The sequence below is a fragment of the Periophthalmus magnuspinnatus genome, chromosome 9, assembly GCF_009829125.3.
Source record: "Periophthalmus magnuspinnatus isolate fPerMag1 chromosome 9, fPerMag1.2.pri, whole genome shotgun sequence".
NCBI lineage: Eukaryota > Metazoa > Chordata > Actinopteri > Gobiiformes > Gobiidae > Periophthalmus > Periophthalmus magnuspinnatus.
In genome coordinates this window covers 24118585-24140126 of record NC_047134.1, presented here as the reverse complement: position 1 = coordinate 24140126, position 21542 = coordinate 24118585, and the positions used below count along the sequence as shown (strand labels likewise).

The 21542-nt window shown below is 40.6% G+C and overlaps 2 protein-coding genes across 2 annotated transcripts; one reads left to right on the top strand and one right to left on the bottom strand.

Moving 5' to 3' along the window:
• Positions 1–873: 873 nt before the first annotated feature.
• Positions 874–15650, bottom strand: lzts3b (leucine zipper, putative tumor suppressor family member 3b). Its single transcript, XM_033973365.2, has 11 exons — positions 15625–15650; positions 15067–15167; positions 14835–14916; positions 13574–14001; positions 10662–11576; positions 9075–9533; positions 8671–8838; positions 7926–8054; positions 5958–6149; positions 5538–5768; positions 874–2694 (listed from the first exon to the last, which is right to left on the bottom strand). The coding sequence occupies exons 5-11, from the start codon at positions 11466–11468 to the stop codon at positions 1732–1734; spliced, it is 2949 nt and encodes a 982-aa protein (XP_033829256.2). The 5' UTR covers positions 11469–11576; positions 13574–14001; positions 14835–14916; positions 15067–15167; positions 15625–15650; the 3' UTR covers positions 874–1731.
• Positions 15651–16490: 840 nt separating this feature from the next.
• On the top strand, positions 16491–20812 carry sprb (sepiapterin reductase b). The gene is made up of 4 exons (XM_033973193.2): positions 16491–16641; positions 17467–17695; positions 19224–19511; positions 20602–20812. The coding sequence occupies exons 1-4, from the start codon at positions 16552–16554 to the stop codon at positions 20754–20756; spliced, it is 762 nt and encodes a 253-aa protein (XP_033829084.1). The 5' UTR covers positions 16491–16551; the 3' UTR covers positions 20757–20812.
• Positions 20813–21542: the final 730 nt, after the last annotated feature.

Here is a 21542-nt window from a genome sequence, read left to right as displayed (position 1 = left end):
ACATTAATATAAACAAATCAGGCGCCTTCTTTTCCCGAGCTCACTCCCGCTAGTGTTAGCAACTGGTTTGATTGACAGTGTTGCTCTGGATTGGCTCTTTGGTTACTATGATACTTGCAGTTGGAAGTCCAAATATGGAACTCAGCTCTAAATTCACCGCTTTAACCGCTAGCCTCAATGAGCTCCATGTAGCTGTAGCCGAACGCTTATGGATGACGTCCCGCTCCCTTAGTCCACTTCTTTATACAGTCTATGCTCCACACTTGACTTCTGCAGTAGTGTTCTGTATGATCTACAATCCACCTACCTTCAGAACTCTGCTGCCCGCCCGCCTCCTCACACTCACCCACACCCGCTCCATAAACCACATCAACCCTGTCCTCAAACAACTCCACCTGGCGCCCTGTACAATACCGCATCTGAAACAAAGTCCTCATCATCGCCTACAACTCCCTGAATAACCGTCTCATTGCTCTCATCAGGACACAGCACCTCTTCACTGCCCTGATCAGGACACAGCACCTCCTCACTGCCCTGATCAGGACACAGCACCTCCTCACTGCCCTGATCAGGACACAGCACCTTTTCACTGCCCTCATCAGGACACAGCACCTCCTCACTGCCCTGATCAGGACACAGCACCTCCTCACTGCCCTGATCAGGACACAGCACCTCCTCACTGCCCTGATCAGGACACAGCACCTCCTCACTGCCCTGATCAGGACACAGCACCTCCTCACTGCCCTGATCAGGACACAGCACCTCCTCACTGCCCAGATCAGGACACATCACCTCTATTCACCACTCACTACTATTCATTGTAAAGCGTCTTTGAGTGTTTCATAGTCTTAAAACTCAAGAAATCAGATTATAAACAGATTTTGAGTGCACATGTAACTGCAGCCCTGTCATTTATGTAATATTATGTTTTCCCCATGTATCAGTGTGGCACATTTTTCATAAAACACTGAGTTGAATGTGCAATTCCTTAGCAAAAGACTGCTTCGGAGGCTGAAAAATCCTCAATAACTTGAATCTTATCCTATTGTTGGCAATAGCTAGTCAATGTTAGGTTTCACTGTTTCTGCTGATGTCTCCAGGAATACTTCGTCTTAAGATATTACTACATGCTGAGTCTAAAACACTGCAAAAAGTAATATGTTGGTAAGTTAAGATTACTTAAAGGTCCTGTATTACACAAAATTGACTCTTGTGAGCTTTAAGCCTGGTTATAATGTTGGTGCCCAATGGGAGCTGACGTTGCCATAATCGTCATCACAACAAAGTGCCGTGTAGCTGTCGGCTCCTCCTACGGATAGCAGCACACTAGCGAGCAGCAGATTTTTAAAAATTTGTACCAAACTGACAACGCGACGCTGGCGAATCTCACGTGCATCACTGATTAAGAATTGAAACCGAAGTAAGTACGTCACAGTGGGCATGTACCGGTGAGGGTGAAAATGGGGATTGATCAGCAAAATGGCGCCTTGAAATTAAGCGATTAAAGATTGTTCAAACATGCATGAATCACCCCAAAAACAACTTCGAGAGGGTAAATGAGAAGGAAACAACTATAACATGGTGAAAAGCTCAGAAAAATCCATTCTGCAGAATATGTCTGCTTTAAGTAATTTTGACTTTGCTAGATGCTACTTTTTGCAGTGCCTGTTGTAATATTAGGCTGAAAGATCTTGTGTCTTGTGTTTCAAACTGGACTGGAGAATGTTTTTTTCAGATTTCAGTGGACTCTATCCTCTCCAGACGGGACGGCCCCGCCCAGGGGGGTGCGAGGTGGTGGAGGGAGGGCGGAGCTTTCTGATCCTCACACGGCGGGGAGAGGGTAAGAGAAATGGGGCCGGGCAGAGAGGGGGGCAACTGGGGGGACATGGGAGACACCGTGAGAGTTGGAGGGGGTGAATTTGAGGAGGTCGGGGATGTTGCCGTGGTAGTACCAGTAGCAGTAGTAGTAGTAGTAGTAGTAGTCGTAGTTGTGGACGCTGTTGTAGATTTGCTTCCCAGTTGGGTCATACGTTTCTCCAGTGCTTGGTTCTTCTGCAGCGTCTCCACATAACTCAATTGCAGCTGCGCTTGGTATTTCAAAACCCGCTCTTTTTCGTCCTGCCAGGTGTGTCTTTCCTGATCAAAGTTGAGAGCTTGGCGTTCTCGCTGCTGCCTCTCTAAGCGTAGCGCAGACTGCAGTTGCTCCAGTTGTCTGCGTAGCTCCCCTGCCTCCTCCCAGTTGCCCTCACGGTGGTGCTGGTGAGCATCTTGTCTGAGTTGCACATCTTGGCTGATCTGGGCCTCGTGGCGGAGCTGGGCCTCGTGACGCAGTTGGGCTTCGTGGCGGAGTTGAGTTTCGGCTCGGCCTTGGATGTCTTGAGGAATGTGGGGGTCTTGTCTCCATTGCGCTTCTTCCCGCTGCTGCCGCTCCTGCCTTTGGGCCTCTTGACGCTGGGCTTTGGCTTCGTCGCTCTGGAGACTGAGGAGGGTGTCGGAGGGGGGCGTGAGGGCGTGGTTGGCGGGCTCGTTCGGGTTGCGAGGGCAGTGAACCATTCCCCAGGGAGGTAACAGTCCGGCTGCGGCTAGGTTGGGACTCACCGCTACCTCTGCTCCGCGGCTCACTTCACTCAGAGCACGCTTCAAACTCAGAACCTCTGCTTCAAACACTCCCAGCTTTTCCCGTAGGACAGACACCTGCAAGAGACAGATACGATTTTGGTGTAAATGTAAATATTTTCTTTATTTACACCTAACCACATTCTCAGTTTGTTGATTTCGTTCACTTACAAGTGCAATAGAGCTTATTCTGATTCTGATCTAATAATCTCAGTCTAAATAATAATTAAATGTGTATTTTTAATGTGTATCCAACTGCCCAGGGACTGCACCTGCCATAGACTGTGTAAAGAAGTGGACTAAGGGAGTGTGATGTCACCCGTAATGTTCGGCTCTAGTCAAATGAAGCTCATTGAGGCTAGAGCAGTTATAGGGGCAAATTTGGAGACGAATTCTGACCACGAGTATCATAGCAACCAAAGAGCCAATCTGGAGTAAAGCTGTTGAAGGTAAAGGCCCTTCCCACCCGCACCGCTGGTTTAACAGGGGGAGGGCACTTAGCAACGCTGTCACTCAAACCTGTTGCTAACGCTAGCAGGAGTGACCTCGGGGAAAGAAGGCGCCTGATTTGTCTGTTAATAATGTTCATATCTTGACTTATGGACAAAATAGTGAAATAAAAACACCAGAATCATGTAGAGCGTGTTAATACGAACATTTTAAAACCAAAATGACGAGCCTGACAGCAGCAGTTACAGAGAGAGGGGTGACAGTTTTCTAATATAAAGTGAATTGGAGCCAGAGTTGATGGAGCCAGAAGCGTGCCCATAATCACTTCCAATCTGGAATGCCGCAGTTAGCAGGTTAGCTATGTCCATTTATATATACAGTCCATGGCACCTGCCCAGGGACTGCAGATGGAAAGGAGCAGTAGCTAAATCTGATACAAATCATCTTATTTTGAAATCATAGTATTTATAACCAGCATTGAGAAGTAACTGAATACATGGACCGAAAATACATGTTTTTAATACTAATTTTGAATAGCTCTTTCTGGTGCTGTTACTTATATATTTTCAATACAAGTTTATTCCTATAGTACGTTTAAAACAACTTCAGCTGACCAAAGTGCTTCACATAAACGTCAACAAAAACAAATATACAGATAAGATGACACATAGGAAAAGAACAATACAATGATTTTCAGTCTCTAACTAGACAATGAATTAAATGAAAATTAAATAAATGAAAAATAAAGCTGTTTGCAATTATATCTTGTTTTTTTCTCTATAATATAATGCAAATTGGTGTAAAAGTATACAGAGTATTCAGAATACAGTACTCTGTTTGGCCCCTTTAACAAAATATGTTACAAAACACATTTTAATTTGAGTTTTCAATATTCTGTAACTACCTACATTTTCGAAGTATTCTTCCCATCACTGTTTATAAACTTGTCTTACAGAACAATACGAAAACCTACTAGTGATCTGCCAAATAAAGTTGGGTATTATGTGTGTTACTCCATTTTGTTACTTAAGTAAAAGTACAGATACCAAGTAAAAGTAAACATTAAAAAAACAACTTAAGTAAAAGTATTAAAGTACCATTTAAATATGTACTTAAAAACTAATTGATACATTTTAAGTTCTTATAAGGCAAATGTAGTGATTTTGATAAAGTTTTACGTTGATTTTTTTTCAGCAGAAACAACTGAATTGATTTTTTTTTTTAAATAGTTGTTTTTAATTGTATATTTTTGTTTACTCTGATTATGAACTTGATAAAAAAAAATTAAACCCACAGCTGTTTCAGCAGGTTTCAAACAAAAGTAAAAATACTTTTACTTTTCAGTCCTGTTCAAAAATGTAGTGGAGTAGAAAGTACAGATACCTGCTCTCAAATGTAGTGAAGTAAAACTAAAAAGTATCCACTGTAAATGTACTTAAGTACAGATACATAAAAAATTTTCAATACTTCAACCACTGCCTAATATATTGTGTAGGCTGGTTTATTTATTTTTGAAAATTATGATGTTGCAAAAATTACTGTTAAATTTGGTTAAAAACTCATTAAAAGGAAATACCTTTCAGTTTATATTTTACATGTACAACTGTGGTGTGTCTGTGATGCAAATGTTCAAATGTTTTAATGAGGTAGTCTGTGAAAGGTTTGGTGACCTCTTACATTTTTATTGAGTTCAGTAGTAAAAGAAAAATTAAATTCTGTCAACTGGACAAAAAGTTGTAGGCGTGAAGATGGTTTGCTGCTCGTCCAAGCTGCTTCTTCAGTTCTGGTCAGATTATTAGTGGACACTGCCTTATGTTTATCTGAAGGGAGGAGCTAACTACACTGAAACTAACACACCTGTTTGTTTACAGATTCTGTTTGTAGGCTAGGTTTAATGTACTACACAAGTGTGAACAGTGAGTCATACTTAGCGTAATCATTCAGGCCCCTAACGGGTGCTCTCACACCTCTTAGCATACTGGCTATTAGCATACTGGCTAGAACTGTGGTTTTCCTTGTTCTGATTTAGGTCTGAGGATAGAGTTATAAATAGGAGTTAGATGATGTCTAAGACCCCCATTCCTGTTCAAAGAAGGATTGTCTTTCCTAACAAAAATTGCTTCTTTAACTTTCAAACAATTTATTTTCTTTGACTAAGATCTGTGCCTTTAATATCATGTTATTATAGAAAGAATCTTGTGCCCCACTGAATTACAGAAAATAAATTGTTCAAGCAACCTTTCTTTCTATACTGGATTATGTAGATATAATACACATGGAGACATCAGCCTCTACTTTGAAACTTTTAAATTCAGTCTTTCACTCAGCCCTTCGTTTCATAACAGGCGATGAACTTAAAACCATCACTGTTCACTCCATGAAAAAGTAAGTTGGCCATCGCTATCGATCAGAAGCTCATTGGGCTCTGCTTGTAGAAATAAAGAAAAAAATTAAAGTGAACATCTCCATACCTCAGAGAGAGTCCTGCGCAGTTCGTTCTCACACTTCTCCAGCTCCATACTCTTGGTGCTGTAGGAGTCTTTGAGGCCCAGCATGGCCTCCTCCCTCTCCCTCAGCTGGGCATTGAGCTCCTTGAGCTGGCCCCTCAGAGCCACCATCTCCCCTGCCCTCTGAGTCACCTCCGCCTGGCTCTCTCTCAGCTGCTGCTTCAACAGAGAGATCTCACCTGCTTTCTGACACACCTGAAACAACAGCAATGCGGCACTTTAAGGGATGATATCACATTTTGCATACATAATCCCATACATCTTACTTCATATATTTGATTTGTCTTCTTTAAAATAAGAAAGTAGTAAAAATAAATTAAAAACATTGACCGAGAGAGTATGTCCAAACATTTGACTGGTAGTGTTTGTATTAGGGATACTTACCTCCCACTTGGTCTCTTCCAGTCGGGGCAGGATGTCGGCCTGTTCTTTCCTATAGTCCAGACACTTTCTCTCCAGCTCTTCTCTCTGGGCGAGCAAAGCAGCCATCTCCTCCTGCAGACGCCTCTTGTCCTGAGACAGTCGGCCGATCTGAGCCTGTAGAGCGGTTTGAGACCGCTGGGCTCGCCGGGTCACCTACACAAAAATGTACAAAGTTATACATCATGTTTACCATTACGAGTGTTCAGGTTAAACTGATGGAAAGAGTTTACCTAAGACACACAGAACAATCAAAGGAATACACACATGATCTATGCCTGTATCACGTGTTCTTACCATAGACTGTACATACAAATGGACATAGCTAACCTGCTACCCTTCCAAATAGGAAATGATCATGTGCGCACTTCCGGTTCCATCGAATCTGGTTCCATTTTATATTGAAAAATTGTCAGCCCTCTCTCTGTAAGTGCTGTGAGACTTCTTATTTTGGTTGTACTGACTTGCTCTACATGATCCCGGGGTTTTTTTTTTTTTTTTTTTTTGATACTGTGTCTGTAAATTGTAAATGGGCGAAGTCACACTCACTTAATTTTTAGTTTGAATTCTGATTGCTGTCAACTGTCTTTTACTGAGGATACAGAACAGATCATCATGTTTTTTTTCCCCCCAAATGTTTTTGTTGTAGAATCTGGCAACCTATTGAGGAGCTCAGTATGCTGTCTGACCCTCAATCCAACGGTCCAATACAAAATGTAAACATAAACGCCTTTAAAATGATGATGAAAAATGTTTTGTAATTGTATATGGTTATAACCAAAAAGTATATTTTATTTCAACATGTTTAGTTCAAATCAGAGGTCACAAAGGGGTCACGTTTAGGAACTATTTAAGTCCAACATAATCTACATTTAATATGAAATGCAACGCAGGACTGTTTTTCTGCATTGTGTTGTTCTTATACCTTTGTTTAACCAGAAAGTACAATAGAGATCTTACAAGAGAGAACTGGACAACACAATAAACACTTCAAAGACTCACACACATAAGCCGTGTCCCAATTCAACGGCTGCATCCTTTGTCGGCTACATTTGAAGGCCAATTATGTCACTTCCGGCACAACAAGGCCTGTCCCATTTCAGCCCACGAATGTGGCCATCAAATGTGGCCTTTGTGATGAACAAAGAACACATCTGAGCACCTTTCGCTGCCTCCTATATCCCATCATGCACCGCGTGGCGCTGGCCAGATGTTTGAAAAACATGGACTGAAAAGCTCATCCGGAGAGTGGAGAGACACTTTAACTTTATGAAATCATTACGAACACAATTGTAAATGTGACATGAGGGCATAAGGGTGACTATTGACATTATTGACCAAGTATTTCCAGAAGTTCCTTCTGATTGTAAAATAAACCATCTTTACTCAAAGAGAGATCTTTCTTTATAAACTGACTTAATAAACCTTTACCATGTATTCCCTTGTACATATCAAAATCATACTTTAAGAACTTGAAGGTCATTTAGGATATTTTATTACAAAAACATGTCTGTAACTGCTGCAGTGAGTCATTTGGTCGCAAAACGTTCGTTTTAACCCGCTCTACATGATTCTGGTATTTTTTATTTATATATAGAGCTAACGACAGGTTTGATTGACAGCGTTACTAAGCGCCTGCTCTGTGTTAAACCAGTGGTGCGGGCGGGAAGGGGCATTACCTTCAACAGCCTCGCTCTGGATTGACTCTTTGGTTGCTATGATACTCGCAGTTGGAATTCCAAATATGGAGCTCGTCTCCAAATTCATCCCTATAACTGCTCTATCCTCGATGAGCTTCATTTGACTGGAGCTGAATGCTATGGGTGTCACAGTCACTTAGTCCACTTCTTGATACAGTCTATGGTCACACAGTAAGTATTACATTATGATGATGATATATCTGATTGTTGCTTTGAGGACAGTAGAGCTGACCTGTTGTAGACGAGAGGCGTAGTTCTGCCTGAGTTCATCCATCTGCCGCTCCCAAACTCGCTGCTTCTCCTCAAACACCTGGATGATGGCCGCCTCGCTCTGGTCCAGGTTGCGACGCATGTGCTGAACCTGTTTAAATATTACACAAACAATAACCAAAGCTGAATGAGAGGGGTAGGACCGGGTCTACAGGAAAACAAAAGGGCCTACAGGGGTGCTGAAGGGTCTACAGGGGAGCAAAATGGTCTACAGGGGTGCTGAAGGGTCTACAGGGACAAAATGGGTGCAATTCCACCTCTGTTCAAAATGTTTCCACCCTAATTTCAAGCACCTAAAATTATGCCGCTTAATGGAAGCCTGTTATGATTGCAGCACTTTGAAACTCTGATGCCCCCCATTCAGTTTGTTCTGCTCCTGGTCCTGCAGAGGGGCCACAACGTTAATATTAATACTGTTAAAGTTAAATTTGTTATTTTAAATTGACATTTTTGCATCAAAGTTAGTTTGTCCTCATTTATATGACGGTGTAAAGTGAATGAGTGAGGTGATTTTTCAATGATAACATGGAAGAGTGTGCATGATGTGAATACAACACAGTATGTAACATCATATTTAAAATATTAAAAATAAGAATTTCATACATAAATGGCTTGAGCAGCCTCCTGTCAAAATGTTATTTATGTAATGTAATGTCTTGGTTAGTTTGGTTAGCTCACGTTAATATTAAAGTTGTGTGGGTTCTGACCTCTTGCTCTTTCTCCCACAGGCGGTCCTCCAGGTCTTGGATGATGTCATCAGAGGATGGGGAAGGACGTAGAGGCGCAGGAGCATCACTCAGGTGACTCAGCCTCTGATAGGATGACGAGCTTTTACCTGAAGACGAGCGACCACTGTCCGATGCACTGAGTCCATTCTGCAAGAGACACACTTTTGGTCACACTTTTGTCTGTTATTGCATGTAAGTGATGAACTACTCAAACTATAGACTGTGACGTTATGAGAAATCAAACCAATCAAATAACAAATAAAAGTAAATGTCGTCTGTTTTATCTGTTGATAAACTTTTTGTAGTAGTAATAATAATAGTAATAATAATAATAAATACATACATACATACATACATACATACAGCTGTTTTGGGTCGCTCACCTGGTATCCCGGCTTGTCCAGTTTATCGAGGCCGGCCGCTGCCCCCACCATCCCCAGTCTGTTGATGTGGCTGGTGGAAGCGCTCAGGGGTCCTAAAACAGCAGGGGGCCCATGTCCTGACCCCGACCCGGCGTAGGTGGGCAAACTGGTCAGAGAGTTCCTCCCAGAGTCCGACATTCCTTGGACCACCTCGTTGTTGTTGTTTCCCACCCCCTCCCCTCGCGCCACCCTCACTGGACTGTCCTGATCCAGCAGCAGTGCCTCTGGGACCTCTCCGGCTTCTGCGTCTCTGGCTCTCCTGCTCCGGCCCTCAGCGTATCCCTCTCCTCTGGCTTCGCACTTGCCCTCACTCCCCGCTCCTCCGGCCTGACCCACCAGGTTCTGCATCGAGTGGAAACTTTTGGGGACCACGGGTTTGAAGGCAGAAGGACGCACCAGGCCCGAGTTGCTCTGCATCGCCTGAAAAAACATGAAATGAAACTGTGAAAGATATAGACACTGAGTCCATTCACAAAGTGACAGACCCAGGTAAGATGTCCCAAACTCCCCAGTCCCTATGGAGCGCAAAAGTGACCGCCCACCCTCTAGATCTGGAAGTAAATTTCCTATTCAGTTTTCCCATAGACTTTACAAAAAGAACTTGGATAAAAACTTTGAAAGCTCGCTCAGGGATATCCACCTATATGGTAACTAATGACAACAAGATTGATCATTTGACTTCATTTGAAATTTGTTTCTGAAACTTTATAAACCGCTAAGTTATAAAACATTTAGCCAAATCTTGTGTTTTAAATGTGCTTTTTGGACTTAAAACAACTGTATTATGGACATTAGTTAGCACATAGCTAGTTAGCCGGTAGCTGGTTAACCTCCATGATATCTTTGAGCTCTCACCATTTGATTTTTTTTTAAATGTCTATGGGAAAAATTAATTTAAAGTTTACTTCTGGACCCAGAATGGATTTCGAAGTGGGTGGGACTGTTGTAAAGTTGTAAAGATAATATTATAAATCTTATATAACCTGCTTTATAATGACGTGGGCTCAGAAATAGTCTATTGAGACAGTAACGCCACAAACATTACATGGAAAATAACCCTACTTCAATGGATCACATACGCACCCGCTTTTAAAATGGAGTGATAATGGTGTAAAATCAGGTTTGATCATGAGTAAAGCTGAACAAACTATGTACAAAAGTAACATGTGCTGGTGAAGACATGATTCTTTGACAAAATAAATTCAGATTTGAGGATCATTGAGACATTGTGTTTAGTTTGGTTATATATGAGTTTATTTACTTTTTAAAGCCAGATTTCTGTTAAGCGAATGTAGTTTTTTGATTGTTATTATTATTAGAAAGATGTTTGTGTAATCCCTCGGTCGTCCAGCTAGGTTCCATAGCCAAAGGAAATGTAATTCTGTCAATTGGAGCAACACTCTGGAGTTTACTTTTCAAAACCTAAACTAAAGCATGAAGTTTCACAAGAGGAATTTGTTGAGTCCACCCTAAAAACTCTAAGTAAAATCTCTTGCCTCTCTTGCCCTGCCCACACACCCCTGGTAGAAGTATTGAAAGTTGCTATACCTGTACCTGCTCTAGCTTTCCGGACACGGGCATGATCTTGGGCGGGTTGTGTCCGGTTGCCGGGTTGTTGTCGCCGTCGTTACGAGCCGAGGTCATCTCCCTGTGTTCTTGCCTCTTGTCCGGTGCCCCTCGTCCCACTATGTTCCCACAAACATCTAGAGCTGCTGCTGCCTGCATCTCTCTCTCCCTCTCTCTTTCCCTCTCTCGCTCCATCCTTTCATTCTCAATCCTCTCTCTCTCCCGCTCCCTCTCTCGCTCCCTTTCCCGTTCCCTCTCTCTCTCAATCTTTTCCCTCTCGATCCTTTCTCTCTCCCTCTCTCTTGCCCTCTCTCTTTCTCTTTCCCGCTCTCTCTCCAGTCGTTCCCTCTCCACGCGTTCCCTCTCTCTTTCACGGTTCCTCTCTCGCTCTCGTTCACGTTCCAGTCTCTCCCTATCCCAATCCCTGTCCCTATCTCTATCCCGACCCCTCTCCCGCTGCCACTCCCTCCTGGTGGGCCCACAGTCCAGCTGGTTGTTATTGGAGGCTACAGCCATGGTACATTCAGTGTTAGTGGTGGAGGCGGTTTCGGTGGGCCGGTCCGTGCCCGTACAGGTCGCCGTGCCGATGCTAACGCTGCCTCGCTCGTCGCTTGATGCCGTCCCGTCCGATATATTCGCCGGGAGCCGCGGGAGTCTCTCGGCGCTGCAGCTCCGGTCGGCAGGGCAACGACGTGACAGGGGAGGGGCTCGGGGCAGGGTGGTCCTCGTGCCCACAGACTTCATGGCAAACTCCTGCTCCCCTGCCACCCCACTACCAACACTGCCCATAGTGGGGTACAGTCAGGGGTAAGAGGCAAGGAGTCAGGTTTGGGGAGGGTCACACATGCATTTGGTGTGGGGCATTACAACCTAATGCAGGCAGTGGAGGCACACTCACTAGAGGAACACAGAGAAACAACGACAGCAGTTAAACCAAAATGTTGTTGCATAAAGATTATACAAGAGTTAATGCAGAGGAGTCCCGCCCACAGACAGGGCAGAGAGAACCTCCTACTCAGGTGCAAATCAGAGGTCGATCTGGCACATGTGCAGAAGACCAGCACATTATGTTTCTATGGAATTAGTGGTCCCGTGTAGTCCATTTGGAAGAATTCAGATGATAGAAACAAAAACAATCTGTATCAATGCAATTCAAACTAGTCAAGAAAACATAGAAGACCACCATGTTTTTTCCTCTGGTGAACCAAAATAATTTTCATTCTCTTGTATCTTCCACAGCTGTAAACTCTATAGGCTGTTTCTTTAATACCTCAGAATACCCCGTAATCACTGATATCAGAACATTGAATATGGGATAGAGGCTTTTAGCTGTTTTACTTCATAAAAATCAAATACATTCTAAGGAAACGCAAAACTGGATACTGTTTACATTAAGTATCACAGCAATTTAATACAATTACAATTTAATAATCTGGCAACAAACTTATACACACACCTGCTCCAACAATTTATATGGACTTGTATACTTGTTTTGTTTGTTTTTCTGTTTGGTTTGTTTTGTATTCTAAACAGGGCACCCATGAAAAAGAGAGACCAAGTGTTCTCATTGGGTTCCCCTGCATAAAAATAAAAAAAGAATATGAATAGGTCAAAGGTCACACAGCTGAAACAAGCTGTCAGTACGTACTTTTAATCAGCACAAAATCATTGTTTGGACACTACATCTCTAGAGATTTTCTGACATTAATCACAAGTAAACTGGCTTGTAATAGTGTGTTTTTTTATATTGTTGTAGGCCTTCGTTTCAAAATGAAGGCTGTTGAACAAACTTCCAACAGGCCTTCTTCCATTATCAGTTTGATTATGATAACCCAAGATTATGATCATGAAAATGTCATGAAATGCTTAGTGAAACACATGACCTAAACCTTTAAAAAGCTCTCAACTACACATTAATAGCCTATATAATATGTCTGCATCGTTCATTTTCCCTGTTTGTGCCTGTGTTTACATGAAAACAGTTTATAGGCCCACGCTGTAGCCTAAAACCCTTTAAATGCCCTGTAAATGAGGCTAAGTTTAAAGTGTTTATGAGAGAACAGCTTCACCATCACAACAAAACAAATGTTAGCATCCAACAAGTGTGTGACAAACGAGGAAACATGGGCCTTGTATGTTCACAATATGATCACTATAAACAGTCCTATTGCCCACAGTGAGGAACGCAGAGGCCGAATTGGGAGTAGTTTCAAGGTATATTCTTATAGGCCGATAGCTTATAGGCCTATGGGTGTAAAATCAGACTCAGAAAAACACTACTGAAACAGAAAAGCCACAAAAATAAGCGTGAACATGAGTGGATCACATAGGACAACGCACACGCACCATTTATCAGGACTGCCCGTTCTGCCACGACGCTGTATGCAGATTTTTTTTTTTTTTTAGCAGGAGACCCCGCCGAATCTTTATGTAAATCAATAAAGACTTCACTCGTCACATGAGCAGCACCCACATCATCCCAGCGCCCTCCACACGATTAGACTAAACGCACTGCTACACGGATGCAGTCGTGTGGCAGGTGCGCGCTCTTCCCAATCCCATTTACTAGAGGTTTACTTCCACCTGGGTCGCGGTAGTAGTAAAAAACAGCGTTCCAGTTTGTGTGCGCTGCTGTGTCTGAGTCCCCTCCCCTCACGACTGCTGTCTCTCTCCCTTTTTCTCTGCATCCCCGTTTGGCAAGGGCGGCTTTAGCAGCGCCAAACAATCAGGCTACCTCTTGGCACTAGGCCCACGACAGAACGCAACGCACCAACGATACCAAACGCGTAACGAGGAGGAAAATCGTTCTGTTCTCCCGTTAAAAAAAGCCTCAGTGACATTGGCGTCTTTGATTTACCGATTGTAGCATCTCCACCATCAAACACTATACTCACTATTTTTGCAGCTGGGCGCTCGGTAAAATGGCAGCTATACCAAAATACACTTGGCGCTCTCCCTCCTCGTCGTGTCGTGGACGTGACGCGCCGTGGTCCGTGGGGCGCTGATATTAGGGATGTTGTCTTCGACCGCTGTCAGGAGCGTCGGATGCTGATGATGGAGTCGGCTGATACGCGCATCAGCTGAGAGACACACACACACGCCCACTAGTGTCCCCGCCCCCTCCAGGCTCTGCTCTGGCGCGCTCCTGTGGGAAAAGAAAGAAGAAAAGCCGCGCGGGGTGGACTGGGAACAGCAGCAGCGGCGGTGATCCACGAGGGGGGAGACACTAAAGTGAGTGGCTGCGTGGGCCGGGGACGTAGCATCAGGTCTGTGTACAATTTGGGAACGAGGGAAGACTCGTGAGATGATGGTGGGCTGCAAACTGGATGAAAAACAACAATCCAGGAGCTTTGTTACTTAAGTAAAAGTACAGAAAGCAAAGAAAAACACGAGTAAAAGTAAAAGTAGCACATGAAAAATGTACTTAAGTATAAGTGCAGATATCAGAGCAAAGAAATACTCAAGTAAAAGTAGCACATAAAAACTCTACTTAAGTAATAGTACAGATACTAGAGCAAAGAAATATTCAAATAAAAGTAGCATATGAAAAATGTACTTAAGTAAAAGTACAGAAAGCAAAGAAATACTCAAGTAAAAGTAGCGCATGAAAAATGTACTTAAGTAAAAGTACAAATACCAGAGCAAAGAAATACTCAAGTAAAAGTAGCACATAAAAAATGTACTTAAGTAAAAGTACAAATACCAGAGCAAAGAAATGCTCAAGAAAAAGTAGCACATGAACAAATGTACTTAAGTAAAAGTACAGAAAGCAAAGAAATACTCAAGTAAAAGTAGCACATGAAAAAAGTAATTAAGTAAATGTACAGAAAGCAAAGAAATACTCAAGTAAAATTAGCACATAAAAAAATGTACTTAAGTAAAAGTACGAATACCAGAGCAAAGATTGCGCAGATTTTGAGATGTAACGAAGATTCAAATGTGACATTGATAAAGGTTTGTGTGACCGGTGGACTTGTGCGTTGTATTTTGTTTGTGATGTTTTAAGGAGCCACGGGACACAGAGGGAACTTTCAGAGGCACTCTCCGTTTAATCTGGTTCACTAAAGTACAAAATTGTATTAACAGGTGCCGTTATTTGTCGGTCCAGCCCATGCTCTTCCGAATACTGGATTTACAAAGGGCAAAACAACATACCTGGTTCAAAAAAGTACAAAATGGGATTAACAGGTGCCGATATGTGTCGGTCCAGCCCAGTCTCAGTTAGCATCTCCCCGCACTTGTTCACATGAATAAATGAAAACAACGGAGCAACATCAGAGCTCAATATCAACTTAAATACAAGTAAAATATAATTACATATGTAAATAAAAGCAAACAATGATAACAAAAGGACAATTAAATCGTGGGATTACAATAGATGACTGACCTTTACAGAGATTTACAGAGAGAAGAGGCAACGGTCAAACCCCGAATTTATAGCAGGGGCAAAGGTCACACGAAGAAGAAACAAAAACACAGAAGAAGAGGCTGGAGGACCAAGACTGCACGTTAAATCAAACACTAGGTATGAGCAAAACTGTAATCAACAAAAGCACCATTCTGTGTAATTTAATCTGTTCTTACTTGTATAGTTTTGTTTGCTCAAACGATGAACGTGCTAAAGTACAGATAACTAAAATGTATACTTAAGTACTTTACTACTTTTACTTCGTTACGTTCCACCACTGCAGCAAACTGAATGTAAACCCGACATAGAAAGCTTTACGTGATCCGTTCACATGTTTGGAATAAAACATGTAACATTAAGATCTGGCTTTAGGTCTAACTAATATTATAATATCAATATTAATCAAATGATCAGAAAAAAAAAAAATATATATATATATATATATATATATATATATATATATATATATATATATATATATATATATATATATATATATATATATATATATATATATATATATATATATATAAATACCTGCAGCATATTAAAGTCCTCCGTTGTATGTTATACCCAGATCTTTTAAAATTGAAACTACTTTGGACTTTGCCTCATTCCTGTCGGCTAGTCCAGGCTATAAGATAATAAATTAATCTAGGCCAATGTTTCTTCGGAAATACCCAACACCCTTATTATCATGTGTTTATTAAAAACAAGTCTGGGAAGTGGTATGGGCTTTAAAAACAAAGGACATAAGGACACAAATGTGGACAATGACATATAGTGTGGGGAGACATTTGGGGTCTATATGGGCTGCAGAATTAGCTAGTGAGACATGCTGAGGAATGAAAAACATAATCAGCGTCACGTGTTTTAGAGTTTTCATTAGTAGTTTAAAATAAGCTCTTGGTTCAAATGACCAGCAGAGGGCAGCAGAGACACAAGGCTTAAAAAGTCAACTTGGCAAAGACTGTACCTCCCCCTCTAACCTAATTCTATTCCTTTTGATGTTGTTAACAATAGGTAGGCCTGGTCTTGGCCTGGACATGACATATGTCATACATATGACATATGTCATGTTTGTTGAACATGCTATGTGATATTTCAGTGAAAGTAGGCGAATGCTCACTATTATATATTTAACCCTTTCATAAGAAATAGTAACATACAAAAGTTCACAAATTATGATATTATTTCATTCTGAGCAGCAGGGCCAGGACTATTACTATGTGTGTCCACGGGGTGGCAGTGTAGTGACGCATTGCCCACACTTAGCTTCAATGCTGGATAAAAATCTTGAACAAAATGATGCTTGTATGTGACATTCATTAGTTCTGCTGGATAGTTTCTTGTATAAAAAAGCGTCTTTCTCAGACTGAGTGTCTCTGGTGTGTGTTCCTCACTGCTTGTGTTCTTTGTCTCTTTACATTTTGGAAGCATTTTAATTTAAGCTCCATTTTCAATATGTGTGATTTCAGCTCAAAGACTCTGGGCCGGTGCCTGTGTATCATCACTGGAGCTTCAAAAGGGTTTGGACGGAGTCTGGCACAACAGGTAAGAAATTACCTGAAATTAATGAATTAATTATCAAGGTGCACTATGAAACCTTTCTGCTGCCTCACTCCATATAATGTTATGGGGTTAAACTTATCTATCTTGTATTTAATCAGTTAAATTTCATGTTTTGTCTTTATTTTTAATATATATATATATATATATATATATATATATATATATATATATATATATATATATATATATATATATATATATATATATATATATATATATATATATATATATATATATATAAAATATGTGAAGTAAGATATATGGAATTATGTAGTGAAGGAAAAAAGCTAAATAACTAATAATACTAAATATTTCTTGACAAAGCAAAAGGTGGCCATTTTGAGGATTTGAAAATAAAAAAAATAAATTAATAGAGAGATTCCACAGGCAGTGTATATTGATAAAAACTGTAAAAACTGTCCATGTGGCATCATCTGCTTGTCTCCAGTTAATGCCATATTGTGAAACATTCCAGAGAAAGCAATAACATCTCAATGGTTATCATATAGAGTACCTTAAGTATCATATAGAGTACCTTAAGTATCATATAGAGTACCTTTGTTAGAATAGTATACACAGGATTTGGTTTTATTTAAATAATCTGTATTTGCAGCTTTTTAACTGTATTTTATTTTATTTTATTATTTAAAATGTATTTATTTTTATTTATTTTTTTTACAATACAGCCTGCTCAATTCTAAACTTGCACATCTTCTATGTCCTATAAGAATTTTGTTTTTATCTTGGTGATGATATTTCCCAAAGCATATTTTTTACATGTTCTGAATACAGCCTGCTCTCTTTTAGGTTCCATATATTCTTCAGGCCGGCTCTGTAGTCTTATTGGTGGCTCGGAGTGGTCTACTGCTGGAGGAGTTGAAAACGGATCTGGAAAACCTCACTGTTCACTTGGGTCTGGTGGTGAACTGTGTATCAGCGGACCTCGGCACGGCGGAGGGTGTGGCCAAGACGCTGGAGGCCGTGAGACAAGACGCAGTGAATGACTACGATCACATGCTTCTCATTAACAACGCTGGTGAATTTTAGCATTCCACAGCACAACCACTTTTGATTATTTCCAAAAACTGAAAGAGTGGTGGTTTTCAGATTCTTGAATGTGAGGATGTCATACTCTCAGATGGGGGCAAGAGCCAGATTAAATATATTATGTTTTACCATGAAATATCCAGTATGTAAATTCACACATGTTGAATCTGATCACTTCTATTAGTGACTAGACCCTAGAACTCACTATTTAACAATAACAAAAAAAATAATTTCAACAGTATTCACTTTAGCTGCCCTCATCTGTGTTAAAAATTGGCCTATTCACCTTTTCCCATAAGGTGCCGTCATCCAGGTTGTATTATGGGGCTGCAAAGAAGTTCTATTTGGATGTGTACTATTTGGAGAGATGTTTTAAAGCCTCCACAAAATTACTGCAGTGTTGACTTGTTGGTGCAGAAGAACAGAACATTTTACACAAATTAACCTATTTTATATCAGACTTAAGCGGCAAAACTTTTCTCAAATTCTCTATTGAAATTAATGGGATTCCTGATGACCCAGAAATGCCACCATAAAGAAGGTGCAGTTTAGAAGCATTTACAGTAAAGGTAGGCAGGGCTGAATAAGGTCAATAGAATGATCTGATGTCATCTGAAACCCAGCAATACATATTGTCTACAACAGTGGCCAAAAACCTTTATCTTAATACTTAAAAATACTTGAGTAAGTAAGCTGTGAGACACCAACAACTTCTTCAAAGGTTACTCAATGCTGTCTGATTAACAGTGTTGGGAAGTAATTAAATACATGCGACAGAACATACATACTCTGAATACTAATTTTAAGTAGCTGTATTCCAGTACAGTTACTTTTTCATTTGGTGGTATTCAGAGTACAGTTACTTTTCTAAACTCAAAGGAATACATGGCAGTATTTGATTACGCAATTTTAGCTTTGAACTGCAAGTGAACTGCAAACACCGCTCTTGCAATGTGTGTGTGCAATTGTTCCTTCTCTAAAATAACATAAATGAATGCATAACTAACTGTGCAACATCACTATGATATAATGCAACTCGGTGTAAAAGTATTCTAAGTACTCAGAATACAGTACTCTGGTTGGCCATGTAACGGAATATGTTACAAAAAACATTTTAAAGCAGGTATTTAGTACTCTGTAACTAAATATATTTTCAAAGTATTCTTCCCATCACTACTGATTAATGCCTTACACTTAATGCTCTTTACTGGCTTGTCAAACCTCTCAAAGTCCCACATTATAGTCATTCTTCAATACAGTAAACTCAGTGGTAAGCTCCTAGCCACATCTGCCTTGAAGGCGTAGACTGCCTGGCTGTCAATCTGCACCATTGGCCCCTCCAACTAGACTCACACCACATTAATACAAGGCCAAGGACACAACTACCTACCTCTGGATTATGCATAAGCCTTTTTTCCATATTTTCTGTTAAAAGTTTTTTTTTTTTTTTTTCAAAAAGAGGCTAAAATCATCATTATCATTTCTAATATGTCAATCTATCTTATCTTTTTTTATAGCCTCTTTAGGTGCCATCTCTCAGTTCTGCAGCTTCACTGACCCAGCTCAAGTGAATGCCTATATTTCCTTTAACGTTAGCTCTGCTCTGGCTCTGACCGCTGGGGTTCTGCAAGCGTTGCCTCAAAGACCAGGCCGAAAGAGGACTGTGGTCAATGTCTCCTCTGTGTTTGCTCATAAGCCACTTCCACGCTGGGTCTTGTACTGCACCGCCAAAGCCGCCCGAGATATGATGTTCAAAGTGCTGGCTGAAGAAGAGACAGACCTAAAAGTGCTCAGCTACTCTCCAGGTAAACAATTTATTTATTCAGTAAAAAACTAAATCCAGGTACACCAGAAAAGTAAAAGTCAGACAGGGCAAAGTATAGTTAAAAGGTCTTTATTTAAATGGGCAAAACCAACATGTTTGGACCATTAGGGACGCACCCATAGTAACACTAGTGAGTGTGACCTCACTCATAGCGTTTGGCTCCAGTCAAATGAAGCTCATCAAGGCAAAGCAGCAGTTATGGGGCTGAATTTGGAGCCGAGTTCCATATTTGGAATCATAGCAAACAAAGAGCCAATCTGGAAGACCCCTTTCCGCGAGCACTTAGCAACGCTGTCAATCAAACCTGTTGCTAACACTAGCGGGAGCAACCTCGGGGAAAGAAGACGCCTGATTTGTCTGATATTAATGTTCTTATCTTGAAATTACGGACACAATAGCAAAATTCCTGTTTGAAATGTGGCGGCTAGCAGGTTAGCTATGTCCATTTATATATACAGTGAGTACGGGAAGTATTCAGAACCTCTTTGTTTTCACCAGTACTTTAATACTTTAGACTGTGTTTTTTTTTCATGTGATACTTTTACTTTTGAGTACTTACTTTTACTTTGGTATCTGTAGTTTTACCTAAGTAACAGAAGTACTTGTTCCACGACAGCTGTACTCTAATTCTCTAGTTCTCTAGTTCTAATGAAGTTAATGGGGTCTTTTTAATGTTGTTTTGACAAATGCATTTTTTTGCCCATTCACAAAAACATGGGGTGGCATCATGTTCTGTGTCTATTGACTTGTGATCCCAATCGGATCTATGTTAAAAATACCGAAATTAAATCTACCAATGTTATAGCTGAACATTTTGGTTAGTGACAAAATACACAATTTGGTCATAAATATTCCACACCATTAGGAAATGATTATTATTATTATTATTATTATTATTATTATTATTATTATTATTATTAGTATTATTATTATTATTATTATTATTATTATTATTATTATTATTATTATTATTATGTATTTATTATTATTATTATTATTTTATTTTATTTATTTATTTTTTTGTGATATTGAAAAAAAACAAAAACATATCTTGCTCTTTCTTGTTCCAGGGCCCATGGACACAGAGATGCAGGAGGAGATTTTCAGACAGATGGGTGTCAGGCATGAGTTAATGCCTTGTCAAAAGTCTGGAGCTAAACTTCTGAATCTGGTTCTGGACGGTGACTTTCCCTCTGGAGCGCACATAGACTTTTTTGATCTGTGACAAAACTATCAGCATAGAATATAGAATTTTTTTGGACATGGGATGGGAAAGTATTTTTTAAAAGACAATATTTCACAAAGTATTAGGTAGAGATACACTGCCTGGCCAAAAAAAAGTCGCCACCAAAAAAAAGGTCACACACTCTAATATTTCGTTCGCCTTTAGCTTTGATTACAGCACACATTTGCTGTGGCATTGTTTCGATAATCTTCTGCAATGTCACAAGATTTATTTCCATCCAGTATTGCATTCATTTTTCATCAAGAGCTTGCATTGATGATGGTCGAGTCTGACCGCTGCACAAAGCCTTCTCCAGCACATCCCAAAGATTCTCAATGGGGTTAAGGTCTGGACTCTGTGGTGGACAATCCATGTGTGAAAATGATGTCTCATGTTCCTGAACCACACTTTCACAATTTGAGCGCATTGAATCCTGGCATTGTCATCTTGGAATATGCCCGTGCCATCAGGGAAGAAAAAATCCATTGATGGAATAACCTGGTCATTCAGTATATTCAGGTGTCAGCTGACCTCATTCTTTGAGCACAGACTGTTGCAGAACCAAGACCTGATCAACTGAAGGAGGCTTGTACCGGTTTGCTTAGTTAAATCCAGGTGGTGACTTTTTTTTTTTTTGCTTTCTAGCAAATCGGCCTTGAATTTCCAGCACAGGCCGATTTTGTTTTGGTCCAACCTGCTGCCTAAGGAATCCACATGAAGTTTTATTTGAACATTTTAGTGTGAAATGATTTCTGTACAAATGTGATTATGGGCTGTGTGTGATTT

Excerpts from the sequence above, each read along its gene's own strand:
- lzts3b (XM_033973365.2), bottom strand. The coding sequence starts at position 11,468 with ATGGGCAGTGTTGGTAGTGGGGTGGCAGGGGAGCAGGAGTTTGCCATG. Across the intron at positions 8,839-9,074 it reads TGGACAAGCCGGGATACCAG|AATGGACTCAGTGCATCGGA; the intron begins GTGAGCGACCCA and ends TGTCTCTTGCAG. Across the intron at positions 2,695-5,537 it reads TGCGCAGGACTCTCTCTGAG|GTGTCTGTCCTACGGGAAAA; the intron begins GTATGGAGATGT and ends TGTCTCTTGCAG.
- sprb (XM_033973193.2), top strand. The coding sequence starts at position 16,552 with ATGTGTGATTTCAGCTCAAAGACTCTGGGCCGGTGCCTGTGTATCATC. Across the intron at positions 17,696-19,223 it reads GCTTCTCATTAACAACGCTG|CCTCTTTAGGTGCCATCTCT; the intron begins GTGAATTTTAGC and ends CTTTTTTTATAG. Across the intron at positions 19,512-20,601 it reads AGTGCTCAGCTACTCTCCAG|GGCCCATGGACACAGAGATG; the intron begins GTAAACAATTTA and ends TTCTTGTTCCAG.